The 16,624-nt window shown below is 39.7% G+C and overlaps 1 protein-coding gene across 1 annotated transcript in view; it reads left to right on the top strand.

Moving 5' to 3' along the window:
• The window catches only part of LOC131242915 (DNA-binding protein RHL1), a 50,215-nt gene extending 38,687 nt beyond the window's left edge, over nucleotides 1-11,528 (top strand). The window contains exons 11-12 of the mRNA XM_058241893.1: nucleotides 10,721-10,762; nucleotides 11,003-11,528. Coding sequence (XP_058097876.1) covers nucleotides 10,721-10,762; nucleotides 11,003-11,035 — 75 coding nt within the window. The 3' untranslated portion in view covers nucleotides 11,036-11,528. The remainder of the gene's footprint in view (nucleotides 1-10,720; nucleotides 10,763-11,002) is intronic.
• The last annotated feature ends 5,096 nt before the right edge of the window (nucleotides 11,529-16,624 follow it).

Genomic DNA, 16,624 nt, shown 5'->3' with positions numbered 1-16,624 from the left:
GTTGAGGGACTGAAATACAATCTATTGAGCATTTCCCAAATATGCGATAAAGAATACTCAATCACTTTATCTAAAGATGTGTGCGAGATCTCGGACCACATAAGTAAATTAATCATGAAAGGTCTCCACACAAGTGTGATGGGGACATCACGCGCACATGCGCACGCATGCCGCCCCCTACGCACGTATGTCAGAAGAAGGAGGGCCCCACCGTCGATCTGAATCGATGACGATGTCCAGGGAGGGCCTCCTAATTAGAAGACGAAGTTTGGTTCAAAAGAGTGGGTTCGATAGTTAAGAAAAGTCTATCATGAGATCTCATGATTGTGGCCCACTAGTCGGATTGATTTCATATTTTAGGTTTTGCTTATTGTTATTATTTAGAACATCATGAACGCTTTAGATTTTTTTGTTTGGTTTTTATTTTAGTTTACTTCATCGCCAAGTAATAGGTTGCGCACATAGCGTGAGTTTTGGGGTATAGGGTTTTCCTATAAATAGGCACCCCTTGTAGCTCTTTTGATTCATTGAAGATTAATAAAAATTCTGCGTTTTCTTACTCTCTGAGTTGTGAAGCCTAATTGGGTGCGAATCTCTCCCTTCATCGAAGGGTTAACTACTGTGGTGCGAAGCCACATCTATCCCGATTCGCCCCTATCTATCGCCATCTCTACTACCCATCTTCTACCATCTCTTCTTCTCATCTCACCCCATCATTTACACTTCGAATCAATCATCTATTGCAACAATTCTCCTCCCTACAGCAGAATTTCAGAATTTGGCCTTACAGGAGGGCTGAAACTTCGGCGGAGCACGATGCACAAATCGTACATCGGATCGAGCTGAGATTTGGGGGTTTTGGAGTCCATCCCTGGCCGACCAAGGCCAAGGTGGCCTTTTTCTGAATAGTGAGCCCTACACACATGCGGTCGGGATCACATGCATGTGTGTCTGGGCCATTGTTGTAGTCCATGTGTGCGGTACTTCTCTGGTTCGTCTCTCTTCTCTTTTTCACTCCGCTTTTACCCAAAATCCCTAAACCTAACCCTAAATTACTCAAATCTCCAATTTTATGCCTCTTTTCTTACCCTAGGGTTCCTCGAATTGGAATTTCTGAATCCCTTGGATTAGGGACTGATTACTATGCATGTGTGTATGATTATTTATTATCTTTGAATATCGTTTGGTTCATAAGTTTTATCTGTGTAGGCCTGGACCCGCATAGATTCTCCTTAATTGAATGTTTGGACTTTCATGTGGGATATGGAATTTGTGTAATTGTTTCTGAACTAACGTGATCTTAAGCCTGAAATCTCGCATATCATATTTAATTTTCATGTCCTGCATCAAATTTGGTATCAAAGCTTAGGGTTCTTATAGGGGAATGCATTACATGTTTAGGGTTTAGTTGTTTATGTCCATTACGCATCAATTCTCATCATATATGGTTGTTTAGAGGTCCATAAACCTTGACATAAGCTGCTGAAATTTTCTGTTATCCCCTTATTTGAATTATTTTAGAAATTAACTTAGCTTTCTATTTCTAGGTTTAGAAACTTTCCTTTTCTGTTTTTAGAATCTAATTTTTTAGAAACTTTCTTAATCTGTTTTTAGAAACTAATTTCCTTTTTCTTTTTTAGAAACTAGTTCACTTTCCTTTTTCTTTTTTAGAAACTAGCTTACTTTCTATTTTTAGAAACTTTCCTTTTTCTTTTTTCAGAAACTAGGTTGCTTTTCAGAAACTTTCCTTTTTCGTTTTTAGAAACTAGGTTGCTTTTTTTTTAGAAACTTTCCTAATTTGTTTTTCAGAAACTTTCCTTTTTTCGTTTTTAGAAACTAGGTTGCTTTTTTAGAAACTTTCCTAATTTGTTTTCAGAAACTTTCCTTTTTCGTTTTTAGAAACTAGGTTGTTTCTTTTATATATATATATATATATATATATATATATATATATATATATAAATCTTATATTTTGACAACTATATTGCTGAATTTTGGTTTGCACTCTACACTAAATATGGAACAACTGCTAGAGTCACTAAACAAGCTGTCCCAGCAGATCGAGTCTTGGGGTAAGCACTTGGAACAAAGCATAGATCAACGCCTTGACCAAATAAAGGCCTCCCTCAGGACAAACCCCACCATTACGGAAGATGGCCAATCTTAGACAGGTGGCTAGGAGGATAGACCAATGAATGAAATTGGCCAAGTAATCAGTTTTGGGTGTGCACCCACCCCATGAGGGACATTAAGACCACTATTTTGAGAAGTACAACATGTGCGACCTTGGGGCTGGAGAGAGTGCACCAGAGGCTAGTGTAGAGTTACTAACTGAGGCCATTCTGATAGTGGATGAGTTTCGTGATGTCTTTCCTAATTATCTACCAGATGAGTCTCCCCCTAGGAGGGATATAGAGCATACCAGAACATGAAACACCGTAATAACTACAGCCGAGTTTGCGTTTAATAGTTCTGTTGATAGGTCTACAGGTCTCAGTCCTTATGAAGTCGTTACTGGTTATAAACCTAAGAAACCTATTGATCTTGTCCCTATGTTACTGTCCCATAGGTCGACAGAGCCTGCAAAGTCTTTTACGCTTCACATTCATTCATGGCATCAAGAAATTAGGCAGAAGATCACTACTAGTAATGAACGTTACAAATTTTCTGCAGATCAACATAAATGTTTCAAGGGATTCAATGTAAGGGACTCTGTGATGGTCCGCATCAGGCCTGAGCGGTATCCTTCGGGGATTGTTCGTAAGTTACACGCGTGTAGCGCTGGAACCTTCAAAATTATAAAACGAAACAGTCTTAATGCGTATGTAGCAAATCTTCCACCCTCCATGGGAATTAGTTCCACATTCAATGTGGAGGATCTAGTTGCATTTCAAGGGGCCATTGATGCATTGTCCAGCCTTTCGCCTAACCATCCTGATTCCCCAGACTTTTTCCTTGATCCATGGTCTTCTCCCGACCCATCTTCCCAGCCTCTACGTCCCATGCCTACCCGTCCCGACTCATTTTCCCAGCCTCTACCGCTCATACTTACCATTCCCGACCCATTTTCCTAGCCTCTACGTCATATACCCGTCTCGACCCATTTTTCCAGCCTCTACGTCCCATACCTACCCTTCCTGACCCATATTTTCAGCCTCTACCTCTCATACATACTCTTCCAGACCTTTCTTCCCAGCCTCTACCTCCCATACCTAGCCTTCACACACCCAGAGAGGAAATAGAGGATATCCTGGACCATCAAATAGTTTCAACGTCGGATGGTGGGTTTTAGAAGTACCTGATTAAATGGAAGTCACGCCCAGCTTCAGACAGCACGTGGCTCATTGAGGAGGAGCTTCAGAGATTTGATCTTGACATCCTGGAGCGGTTCAGGAGTTTTATTTCACCAGTGGTGAAATCTTCGCAGCCGGGGAGAATTGATGGGGACATCATGCGCACACGCGCACGCACGCCGCCCCCTACGCACGTATGCCAGAAGGAGGGCCCCACCGTCGATCTGAATCGATGACGACTTCCAGGGAGGGCTTCCTAATTAGAAGACGAAGTTTGATTCAAAAGAGTGGGCCCGATAGTTAAGAAAAGTCCATCATGAGATCTCATGATCGTGGCCCACTAGTCGGATTGATTTCATATTTTAGGTTTTGCTTATTATTATTTAGAACATCATGAACACTTTAGATTTCTTTGTTTGGTTTTTATTTTAGTTTACTTCATCGCCAAGTAATAGGTTGCGCACATAGCGTGAGTTTTGGGGTATAGGGTTTTCCTATAAATAGGCACCCCTTGTAGCTCTTTTGATTCATTGAAGATTAATAAAAATTCTGCGTTTTCCTACTCTCTGTATTGTGAAGTCTAATTGGGTGCGAAGCCCTCCCTTCATCGAAGGGTTAACTACCGTCGTGCGAAGCCACATCTATCCTAATTCGCCCCCATTCATCGCCATCTCTACTACCCATCTTCTACCATCCCTTCTTCTCATCTCACCCTATCATCTACACTTCGAATCAATCATCTATTGCAGCAATTCTACTCCCCACAGCAGAATTTCAGAATCTGGCCCTATAGGAGGGCTGAAACTTTGGTGGAGCACCATGCACAAACTGTACATCGGATCGAGCTGAGATTTGGGAGTTTTGGAGTCCATCCTTGGCCGACCAGGGCCAAGGTGGCTTTTTTCTAAATAGTGGGCCCCACACACGTGCGGTCGGGATCTCACGCACATGCGTCTGGGCCATTGTTGTTGTCCACGCGTGCGGTACTTCTCTGATTCGTCTCTCTCCTCTCTTTCACTCTACTTTCACCCAAGATCCCTAAACCTAACCCTAAATTACTCAAATCTCCAATTTTATGCCCCTTTTTTTACCCTAGGGTTCCTCGAATTGGAATTTCCGAATCCCTTGGATTAGGGACTGATTACTATGCATGTGTGGATGATTATTTCTTATCTTTGAGTATCGTTTAGTTCATAATTTTTATTGATCCAGCCCTATCATGTGTAGGCCTGAACCCGCATAGATTCCCCTTAATTGAATGTTTGGACTTTCATGTGGGATATGAAATTTGTGTAATTGTTTCTGAACTAACGTGATCTTAAGCCTGAAATCTCGAATATCATATTTAATTTTCATGTCCTGCATCAAATTATCACGGAGTCCCTAATATTGAATCCTTTGAAATGTTTATTATGCAGGGGTATGTTCATACCGGGCTCGAGTGGGGTTGCTTATGGGATGCAGGGGCACACTCGGGGTGGGTGCGGCCCACGGAGGAGGTCTCGTGTTTGAGATTCTTCACCGGGGGTGATTAATGCGCATTTCACACCAGGCTCGAGTGGGGTAGCCCGTGGGATGTGGGGACACACTTGGGGTGGGTGGCCCATGTGATTTGGAGCCCACAAAGGGGGTTCGGCCGAGGTCCTAAACCCATGCGATGTGGGGCCTGGGCTATGAGATAAAGGGATTAATTCGCCATACTCTAACAGTTCGAGCTTTTAGAGCAAGTGGTTAATTGTCCTCCATCAAATTGATATTAGAGCAGGAGGTCTCGTGTTCGAGACTCCTCACTGGGGGTGATTAATGCAGGGGCATTTTCACACCGGGCTCGAGCGGGGTCGCTTGTGGGATGCAGGGGCACACTCGGGGTGGGTGCGGCCCATGGAGGAGGTCTCGTGTTTGAGATTCCTCACCGGGGTGATTAATGCGCATTTCACACCAGGCTCGAGTGGGGTAGCCCGTGGGATGTGGGGACACACTTGGGGTGGGTGGTCCATGTGATTTGGGGCCCACGAAGGGGGTTCGGTCGAGGTCCTAAATCCATGCGATGTGGGGCCTGGGCTATGAGATAAAGGGATTAATTCGCCATACTCTAACAGTTCGAGCTTTTAGAGCAAGTGGTTAATTGCCCTGCATCAAAGTGACAACTGCTATGTAATAGAAAGCAGTGGAGAAAATGTCCCGTCCACATGATGTCACATGACTCGATATAATGAGTCTAAATTGTGGCACCAAAAACTCGGGCATGTACACTATCGAAATTTGTCCCAATTCAGCTTGAAAAGTCTGGTGAGAGGACTTCCTAAGATCGGGAAGAAAGAGATGGTTGTGTGCAGTGATTGTATTAAAGGAAAACAGATAAAAGTTGCTCATGAAAAGACAACCACCACAGCAACCTCAAAACCACTTGAGAGCCATGGAGGGAAGAGACATTTTTTGGTGGTGGTAGACGATTACTCCAGATTTACTTGGGTCGCTTTTCTTAGGGAAAAATCTGATACTTTTGAAGAATTAAAAAAACTTGCTAAGTGACTCCGGACCGAAAAGGGATATGTCATTGATAGGATCAGGAGTGATCATGGGGGAGAGTTTGAGAACGACCTATTCCAAACGTATTGTGATGAAAATGGGATTCGTCATGAGTTCTCAGCTCCAAAAACTCCACAACAAATTGGAGTGGTTAAATGAAAGAATAGAGTATTGTAAGAAATGGGCTTGGTTATGCTGAATAGTAAAAATATGCCAAAAAGTTTCTGGGCTGAGGCCGTTAACACTTTCTGCTATATAATTAATCGTATATACCTTAGAGCAAGTTTAAATAAGACTCTGTATGAACTGTGGAATGGTAAGCCACCTAGTGTTAAATATTTCCGTGTCTTTGGTAACAAGTGTTATATCCTTAGAGACCGGGTACAACTAGGTAAATTTGATTCTAAAAGCAATGACGGCATATTCTTGGGATACTCTCTAAACAGTTGCGCTTATAGAGTCTACAATTTGAGGACCCTTACAATCCAAGAAACAACCCTAAGTGATATATAGAGTAAAATCCCAATGGTAAAAAAACGAGCAGAAATTTGTCATTGTCGATGCCATCAAAACAAAACTCTATACCTTCGATGTCATCGACTCTCGAACTAAGGTTTTCAAATAGGTGCTGGACAGATTTTGTTCGATATAATTGAAGGAGACCTTCGATGTCATCGAATGATGACTCGATGCCGTCGTGATTTTTTCCTGAAAAATGGACTGAGCTTGCTAGACAATTTTGAGCAAATTTTCAATATCATTGAACATCCTTTGATGTCATCGAAGTTTGAATTTCGATGCTATCGAAGACATTTTGATGTCATTGAGAATTAAATGATTTTCCTTTGAAAACTCTTTGGGCATTTTTGTCCATATCTCGATGTGATCGAACAACATTTCGATGCCATCGAGAAATAAATTAATTTTCCTTGAAAGCTCACTGGACAAACTGGTCCCAATATCGATGCCATCGAACCTTCTTCGATGCCATCGAAATTTGAATTTCGATGTCATCGAAGTTAAGCTCGATTGGAGTTCCTTCAAAGCTTGCTGGACAAATTTGGCCCAAGTTCAATGTCATCGAAGTATGTTCGATGCCATCGACAATGTCCAATATTTTTACAGTTTGCTTGCAGGACTATTTGGCCACTGTTTCGATGCCATTGAACAGGTCTTCGATGTCATCGAGGATCATGATATTTACCAATTTGATTCATTCTCCACAAACTTTAAACTAGCTCTAAATCTAAGCTTACCAAGGGTTTTGCAAATATAGTTTAGGTTTAGTTAGAACCATTTTAAGCAGGGTTATTACCTGATAGAGTTTGGTTAGGGATGTGAGGCTTAATATACCTATGATGCGTACTTGAACCTCTTCAACTTGGTGAGTCTTCAGTCTTGTATTCTTCATATAGGGCTCACTTGACTCTAAGACTCAACATACACGTATATTGACAAACCAGGGTACTTTCATTTACTGTTTCTCCTGGAAGATCATCAACCTTGGATGTTGGGCCAAAAAGGGCTGGGTTACTCGGAGAATCCATTGTGCATTTTTGGAATGACTAATGATGAGTGTCCCCCATTGTCAGTTTATGGGGCTGGAGATTTTTCCTTCCGTCTCCTGTTCCTTTTCCAAATTCTGTGGTTCAGTTTTCCACAAGTAGATTGCTCATAGGAATGATAGCTGATTTAATGCTCTTGCTTCTTCCATGTCCTATCATTTGGGGAGGAATCACAAAGTTCTTTTCTATCCATACTTGTTGCTATTTTAAATGGTAGAAGTGCTGACTTTCCAATCCATTCAAAAGTATAGTTTCTCAATATATTATAGTTAAATCATCTGCATCAAGATGGGTAGTGAGGATGCAGTGGGAAGTTCACAATCTCTGCTAATTGTCTTGAAACGGCTGAATTTCAGTTGCGGTATGGAAGGAACTCAGGAAAATCTGGTAGAGGCATGTGGCAGGTTTATTAATGAACAGAATGGCTCAATTCTAGTACTATGATTGGTGTTGGCTCCTCTCTTGGGCTTAGGATCTATTACCATATTTTCGAACTTCAGATTGAAAGAGATCTCATGTACATGGTTGGCTGGTTCTTTTCTTGCTATTACTAATTCACTCCTAAATTTTGGATTTTGAGCTTCTTTTTCTAGCAAAGGTGCTAATTTTATTTATACCTTGCATATCCACTATGAAGCAAATTCCTTGTCCACTATTAAACTGGGAATGTTTTTGAGTCCATGCTTGGACCTTGCTTCTTGTCTTCATGATATCCAAGTACCCCCTTTTTTTTTTTTGTATCATGATTCATGACCCCTCTCTTCAAAAGCAAGATGACATCTTCAATAGATGCATGGGTTCATTAAAGTCTAGTTCAGGAAAGTCAATGTAGTTTAGACGTATTAGTTTCCATGAGCATTTGCATGGGACTCGTTTATGCATGTGCAATTGATTTTACTGATCACTGCACACCCTTTGCGTGGGTATGGAGTTGATCGAGTATCGGCGTCATTGCATAATTATTTTTATTATTTTTATTATTTTTTTCCCAGTTGATGCCAATTCTGGTGACCTACACATTTGTAATGATGATTCTCAGCACTTAGTGGTAATAGTGGTTGCTGTTCTGGAATGGTCTGAAAGTTTCTTGTTGGTCAAGTGATTTTTTCTGAATGCAGTGACATCTATTCGTTGTGTTCTCATTTGTAACAGTGGGATAATCCAGTCCACTGTTTTATCCTTCTCTTTTTGTAATCAGAGCTTTACTAGTGTTGTCTTTTGTAATACTTGCCATATAGCTTTTCTTTTTCTTTTTTCGTTTGTTGAGTAAGAAAGGAAGGGTCTTTATTAACAAATAAATGCACTGGGATTATAGGAGGGATGGAATCCCCAACCACCTATGCTAGCCAGGTAATTAGCTACAACATGTCCTTGCCACTGATGTGAACAAAAGAAACATAATCCTTCAACTTCTGAATTTCTTCCATCTGGCTCGCCAATCTTCAGTCGTAGAAGCGGTCCCCTCGGTGATTGTGGGATGCACTTTATTCTTGATTTCCTTGTACCAACCCACGAAGCTCTAACTTTGGCTTCATTATGATTCCCTGCCCCAATTGTTCCTGCTTTAAGCTCAACACCTCTCCCAGATCGTCCTCTAATGATCACTCTGGTTCCAGTTGGGCCAGGATTAGTTACAAATGATTGAGATTCAACCAACCTGAAGGCAGTGAAATCCCACTCATATTTCCAGCATCTTTTGAGATCATCACTACAGGTGATTCCCTGGAATTCCTTGCACAGTAATACTCATGATATCATCCTGCAATGCACTCTTTCTACCACCTGATTCCACTGATTCCAACTTATTATGGAAATCTCTACTGTTCTTTCTTTTGGTTAGCCAACCTCACTAAGCTTCTTATAGAACAGTCTGAACAGAGAATTTGGAACAATTCCCATTCCTTTAACCAAAATAAAAAATAAAAAATCAATTTCCGAAATGGGAACAAACTGGTCTTCCATGATAGCTAGAAGCTAAAGGAATTGATCTCCTTGTCTATTAGGTTTGTTATGAAAGAAGGGTTCCATAGAACTTGCTACGTTTGAATTATTTTTTTGAAACTGTTGCTACGTTTGAATTATTACTGCTGATAAAAAAGATTGTTTAGAATTGTGAACTGCTGAATGATCAATTTGGTATTGCTGATTGCATGCATAAGTCAAAACCTCTCCCATATATTATTAGGCATGTGGGGACCATAGTCAGCAAAATAGCATACGGCCAAAAAAACATTATGGGAAGTGTTCATTTTCAATTCGGTCTTGATTGTAAAAAATCTGGTAAAAAAATGGAAACGGCAAAAATGTTTGGAAAAATAAAAGTTTAGGTTTGTTACGGTTTTGTGCACGTGTTTGTGTATTATATATAAATAAGGTTAATATAGAAAGTTTTAGTTAAAATAAGGTTAATATAGAAAATTTTAGTTAAATTAATTAGAATATCTAATGTATAAGAGATAATGTCTACAGATAGTCAAATGATGTTCTTTGCCTCTCTTAAATCCTACCTTTCAAGTTATCCTCATATAAATCAATTCGTCTCTAGACTCTCTACTACAAACTTTCACTCTCTACTCAATTGTACAAATGGGTGGTGACTGCCAATCTCTATTTTTTACGCTGCCTCCAAAAGTTATTTTTTATTTTTATTTTTATTTTTAAAAAAATTAATTCGGTTTGCCCAAAAAAAAGTGTTTTTTTTTTTTCTTGGGAATTTATGGCTTTTTAAACATTTGATCAATTATATGAGTTATTTTTTTCCTCTAAAAAATATGGAGTTTAAAATGGAGCATTGCTAATGGAGACGGGGACTAGCATAGCAAGATCTAGGCTTGGGGAAGTATCTACAACATGACGGAACATCATAGATTGATGGGATATATATGAAACTGAATGTCATCACTGATGAATTATTTTCGTAACCTTTTTGGCCAATCCTAGATCTTATGACTCGGTATATCATTGCATCTTTGGAAAGAAAAGAGGTATTTCATCCAACGGTAAGTTAAAAACAATTCCAACATATAAAGTCTGTCACATTTTTTTTTTTAAAAACACGCACTCACACCCTGCACACACCCACACACTCACACCACAGTGGGATTACACCATAATGGGTACTCGAACCCATGACCTCGTGTTGAAACTTTTGTGATTCTACCACTGAGGCATGAGTCAGGACCAGATAAAGTTTGTCACTTGAGTTGGCATATCTGGTTTTTTGCCGAATTACATTTCTTCCTGCACAGTCTTGAGCTTATTGTCCAAATGGTGGTAACATGCTCAGTGCAGCCTTTTTCAATGAATGATTAACATTTCTAATTCATCTCTTAGGTGGAAGATGATGACACAGAAGATATCTCAAGCGAAACACAGGTTTGATTTATTCTCTCTCTCTCTCTCTCTCTCTCTCTCTCTCTCTCTCTCTCTCCATTTTTTTTTTTCAAATTTTAAAAAATTGCACATATTGTATTAAGAGTTCCCATACCTTCAACTGACATTTTGAACTACGAAGCTCAAACTCTGTAAGGTTGCTTTCACTGCACTTGTCGCGAGATTTATTTATTTATTTATTTATTGTGGCAGTTGAAGTTTCTGAAATTTGTTTTATTTCAGGGCACCGATGACGACGAAGAATGGGCTGCTTGAATTATAAGACTCGAGAAGGTACGACAGAAAACATTTGTTTCTAGACAAGTATGCAACAGCACAAAGCCTTTACTGGTTTCCAAGAGCCTGGGATAAAGAGAAGGTTGATGTCTAGTGGGCCACCGATCCCAAATGTTTTGCCAGTTACCTTTGAAAAGTTGGCCATGAGTTCACTGGGAGAATGCTAGAAGGATGACAGAAATGATAATGGCATCTGAGGCATTGTATACCCTGGTGGCTCTTATATACCGTATGGTTGATGTTTCTAGAATGTATTCATCAGTTTCCTAAAAGAAGATAGCTTCTGTGCAAAATAGGGATTCAAGATGTTCTTCAGGCAGGCTCCACTTTGAATGGGCCACATTCTAGAATTCAGACCGAGTGACGATCCTGACCCTCAGGTTAGAAATAGTTTCTAGGAGAGATTGATGTTGCTGTATAACATGTGCAATGGATGTAATATGCTTGGGGTGAAAGGAATGTTTGTATTGTATACCATTATCTTTTAGGCACCATTACGATATAGACCATGTCTTTGAAGATCCCCCGAATGGAAAACTTGCAAGGTTCCAATTTGACAAAGGAAAACATCAAATATTTTGTGGCTTGGATCTTCCAATATCGGGTGGGGTTGGTGCGTGGGCCATCTTCAGTGGGGCCCATATGAAATGACCCGAGGAAGGGTTTTTAAACAACTGATAGGGCACTTTGTGAGTGGTGATTGGCCCAGTTTGCCAACTCGGTTCTGCACTGATTCCTGCAACTAGCGCACAAATGTTGACATCCGACCTGTACGAAAGGTTGCCCCACTTTCTAGTCATGTGGAGCCAAAACAATGGATGAGCACCAATCTGTTTCAAAGTACATGTGTGGGCTACCTGGTGAGCTGATCATTTTTTAATTTTTTAATTTTTTTGTTTTTTTTTTCTTTGTTAAATGCCAACGTGTCATTCACCAAATTATAAATGCTTAAGTGTTTTATCTACATCACTATGATGTTTGTGTTTTATCTGCACCGTCCATTCAATTTGCCAGACCATTTAATGGAGCGAGCCTAAAAATGAGGCAGATCCAAATCTCAGGTGGACCACACCATCGGAAACAGTTTCTTGGGGGCTACAAAAGTTTTGAATCAAGCTGATATTTGTGTTTTCCCCTCATCCAGGTCCGCGTAACCTAATCAACAGGTTGGATGGCAAATAAACATTAGAGTGGTCCGAGGAAAATTTTAATGGTAGGCATTCAATCACCTCTGTTTTCCCGTGGTTTGGTCCACCTGAGATTTGGATCTGCCTCATTTTTTGGTTCATGCCCTAAAATGAGTTCGAAAATGGATGGATGACATACATACATCGTGGTGGGGTCCACACCAACGACAAGGAGCCACGTTGCTACAGGCAGCGTCCGTTGGCAATCCGCGTCATGCGTATCACATCTAACTCATGCAACACCATGAAGAACACGAGTCGTCCGATCCCACTAATCGGGTGGTCTTGCAAGAATAGAAATAGATATTAAAAAAAATAAAACATAATTATTCCAGCGATAATGTTGTTCACGTCAGTAGATGGATGGTCCTGATTCACCCATTCGAACTTGTGTTTGAACCCCTCATTGCTGGGGAACTCGATCCTGGGTCTTCCACTGGCCTCTAGAGCAATTTTCAAAGGGGCTGTCGCTTGTCTCTTGAGCAAGGTGCGTACAAGCATGGAAATCAAAACTTCGCGTGAACTCCTCCCCTGACCGTGGTGGTGCTTTCATTTTCTTGGCTTTGATATTGATTTGTTAGTATAGTCAAAATATTTTATTGATTCAGGTGTAAAAATGTATTTAATTTGAAGCCTCCGTTAGTTTAAATGAAATTTAAAATTTACGGCCAGCTAAAAACCGTATAATAGTTTAGGAGTCAGAGAATCTTATAATTCCCTAACTCAAGTAACTCCCATGGTTGGTCTGTGATCATAAATTTTGAGTAAAAGCATTGGTGACGGAAAATGAAGGGATTATGCACCATTTTTTGTCTCCACAATATGTGGTTTCCACTTCACAAGATTTTACAATTTTTAGGGATTCAAAAGAATTTCGGCATTTTATATTTGGTCGTGCCTTGCATAACTCATAAGGGTCAAGTAGGCGAAAATAAGAAAAAATTATATACCTTGACATTGCAGAATCAACTGGCCCCGAATAGACAAATAAAGTAAAAATGCAGTGAGTAAAATGAAATGATAACGAGCATTGATTCATATGATTTATGATCTTGGGCAGATAAAGAAAGAAAGAGAAAATGAAATAGGGAGCATAATGCAAAATGTGATATAATGAAATATGGATATAATTGATGTACTTTGAATGTGTGGAGTGGAATGCAAATTAAATAGAGATAGACAGACTCTTAGCTTCAATGACTTTTTTAATGACCGTTTTTTTTCCTATGTCGGGTAGAATGTCGGTATATTCGAAATCTTTAAGGTACCTTGGGCAGCACCTCTGGGTGAACTCCAACTCTCGGATTCTCTCTATATTTTTTTATCTCTATTTTTGTTATCAGTTTTTTATCTTTTGCTCTGTGTTTATTTCTCTTTCGCTTTCTTTCTCTCTATGTCGCTTTCCTTCCATTCTTCTCTGTCTCCCTTTTCTCCTTTCTCGTTCGATGTGTTCCTTATATAAGTGTTGGCAATTGCAATCCACTGCAAACAAGCGCAACTCGTTGGGTTACGTTGTGGGCACCCACCATTTAAATCGTAAACTTATATATATGTGTGTGTGTGTGTGTGTGTGTGTGTATATATATATATATATATATATATATATATATAAGGTAACGATTAGTTTTTATTTTTTTTCCTACAAATTGTTTAAATGTTCGTATCTTATTCGTTGTCCATTTATTTTTGGTAATATTAGTTTCGTTGGAAAGATAATTAGATAAGTTTCTTAACAAGACTCGAATAACTTCGATCGGACCCCGTTTGACCTATCGAAAGTATGACTGTTCAATACATGAAATCAGTTATCTGCAATTTGACCGATTGTCTGTTTTCGATGATCTTAGGCTCATTGGAAATGTCGCCTGATAAGCTTTTCAATAAAACTGAAATCACTTCAATCGGATCTCATTTGATTAGTCTAAAGTGCAGCTAAAGTTTTTACGAATTTAACCGTTCGACAATGCATTGTTTTAGTAAACGGGCTAGATCTTCCTCATCATAACTCGGATTGGATGAAACTTAAGTTCGTTAGAAAGATCATTTGACAACATTTCCAATGAACCACAAATTATCTTGATCGGTCAAAATTTGCTCTCAATAATACCATGACCACTTTGTGTACAAGGACGATCATACTTAATCTTGAAGATATGACCTCTCACGTCTCAACACAACATTATTGGGGAAGACTAAGTAGTACAGAGAGCGATCCTTGGGTAAAGAGAGTTCATTTTATCCTTTTTTGCACATCAATTACTACGTACAGAGAGTTTCCGGGGTTCTGGAGTTCGAATGCACGGCCGTGATTGAATCGTTATTGGATTTAGTGCTAGCCAATTGGGTCCATTGGTTGTCTTCTAGAAGTGTCGAGTATGCTCCCAATTTGACTTATTTGGATTTTCAATGATTTCGAAGTTATTTGGAGATAATTTATTGAAGTCAAGCTGAAGTTGAAAGAGTGACTTATCCTCATTTTAGGTGGGGCGTTTACAGATAACCCTCTTTGGTAGAGGTTGTAGGAAGCCGAATGCCAAAGCAAGTGAACACCGCACCTTCCGGATTAGATATAGACGTGGTATAGTTTACTCCCACTGGAGTGTCATTATTGAAAGACTCGTCTGGTTAGGGAGTAATTCGAGTGTCCTTCGAGGGTTGAGGAAAATGTTGTAATTTGTCCTTGTGCATTTTGCAGCTTTATGGGGCATAAAATCACAACCATTTCACGTCGTGATTGATAGTTTACATTGAGGGTAATTGCAAGTATGAGTTTTGGATGGTTAGTGCCCCTGCACTTTTTGTGGCCTTGCAGGGATTTGCTTTACACATTTGATTTTGAAGAGTGGTTCTCAATGCCGCACAATTGCCTAGGGCCGCTTGCAAGATTGGTCGTTGTAATGGGTAGTTTCCTGCGCCTTTTGCGGCTTTACAGATCTCCCACATTACAATGCATTAGGCCGACAAGCATCCCAGATTGGAGCCACCTCGAGTCATTTCTTTGCCATTCAATTTTTTGAGTCTGACAATGTGGTTGTAATAGTCTTTTACCACGACTTAAAGTGTGGTTACGCTAACTCAAATATATTCAATTCGCATTCCAAGATGATCGGAGTGACACTGAAAGTTTAGATCGGCTGTCCCATGTTCCACTTATGATTTCGTAGAAAATGGAAGACTTAGAGAAAACTAAAATCAAATATTGCTTTTGCGTTGGTACCCATCGGGAAGTATGGAGGACCGCCCAATGCCTCGGAAACCATGAGCGTTGTATTTTTTTTAGAAAAGATTCCCACATATAGAACATCGTTCTATGGGATTTTTATTACAAAACATTTTTTTGAAAGATGTTCTTTTCAAGTCATTTTTTTGGAAAAGATCCATTTAATCTCGCGGGAAGGCATCATTGAACTGCTTTTATTTCGGCCTTTTTTTTTTTTAATAAGTTCGATCGGTCATTTCCACCCCAAGCGTGCTTACATTTAACATAGCAACCCTACAGCTCGAGGGAGCTTATTGTTGAGGGAGCTTCGATGCCTGTGAAGAAAGAGAGAGAGTTTTAATAAGATGATCGAAGAGTTTAGTGCAAAGGGAGCGAGACTAACCTGAGTAGCAAGCAGAGGTTGTGGTCAGGCCTAGTGTTTTAGAGAAGCGACCATGACTTGATGATGCAACCTGTAAGGTTTTTTTTTTTTTTTTGTAACATGCATATAAATAAAGAGTGCGATAAAAATAAATTTTTTTTTTTTCGGTGACCAGACTTGTCTTATGAGTATGATTTATACTTTGGTGCTTTGGATGACCAGACTTTTTTATCGTTCATCCCATACAAGTTTTGAGTTGATTCCTGAAGATTTTTGAAAGTATCCTTAGGAGTATGCAGTGAGAATCCATGTCCCCTGGTTTGGGTTGTGCTTGATAGTTCTTGAAACATCGCGGTTTTCATGTCTTTGACTTCGAAGACGAATTTGTTATTGTGAGTGAAGTGCCTTGTTTTTTTTTTTTTTTTTTTTTTTCTTTTCTTGTCGTTCTTACCCATAACGCTCTTGCAAGTTTTCATTACATCTGGCTTTGCCCGTTATTTTTGCCCATGACACCTTTTTAAGTTTTCACCGCGTCTAGGGTATTTTGTTCTTGCCTGCCTCTTGGTAGCTGTGCCTTTTTGCCCATGGCGCCTTTTCAAGCTTTCATTAGGTTGGCGTGACAAATAGGGAAACTTGCTCTCTCTGCATAAGAGCGCCTTCATCCAGACCGCCTACCTAATCCGATGGTTCGCACGTCATTACGTAAGAACCGGTGCATAGCTGAGCATTTATATATATATATATATATATATATAATGATTAATTTTTGTTTTTTGTTTTTACAAATTTTGGAATGCATG

This window comes from Magnolia sinica, chromosome 4, assembly GCF_029962835.1.
Source record: "Magnolia sinica isolate HGM2019 chromosome 4, MsV1, whole genome shotgun sequence".
Classification (NCBI taxonomy): domain Eukaryota; kingdom Viridiplantae; phylum Streptophyta; class Magnoliopsida; order Magnoliales; family Magnoliaceae; genus Magnolia; species Magnolia sinica.
The sequence above is the reverse complement of the archived record's forward strand: the minus strand, read 5'-3'. Positions and strand labels throughout refer to the sequence as shown.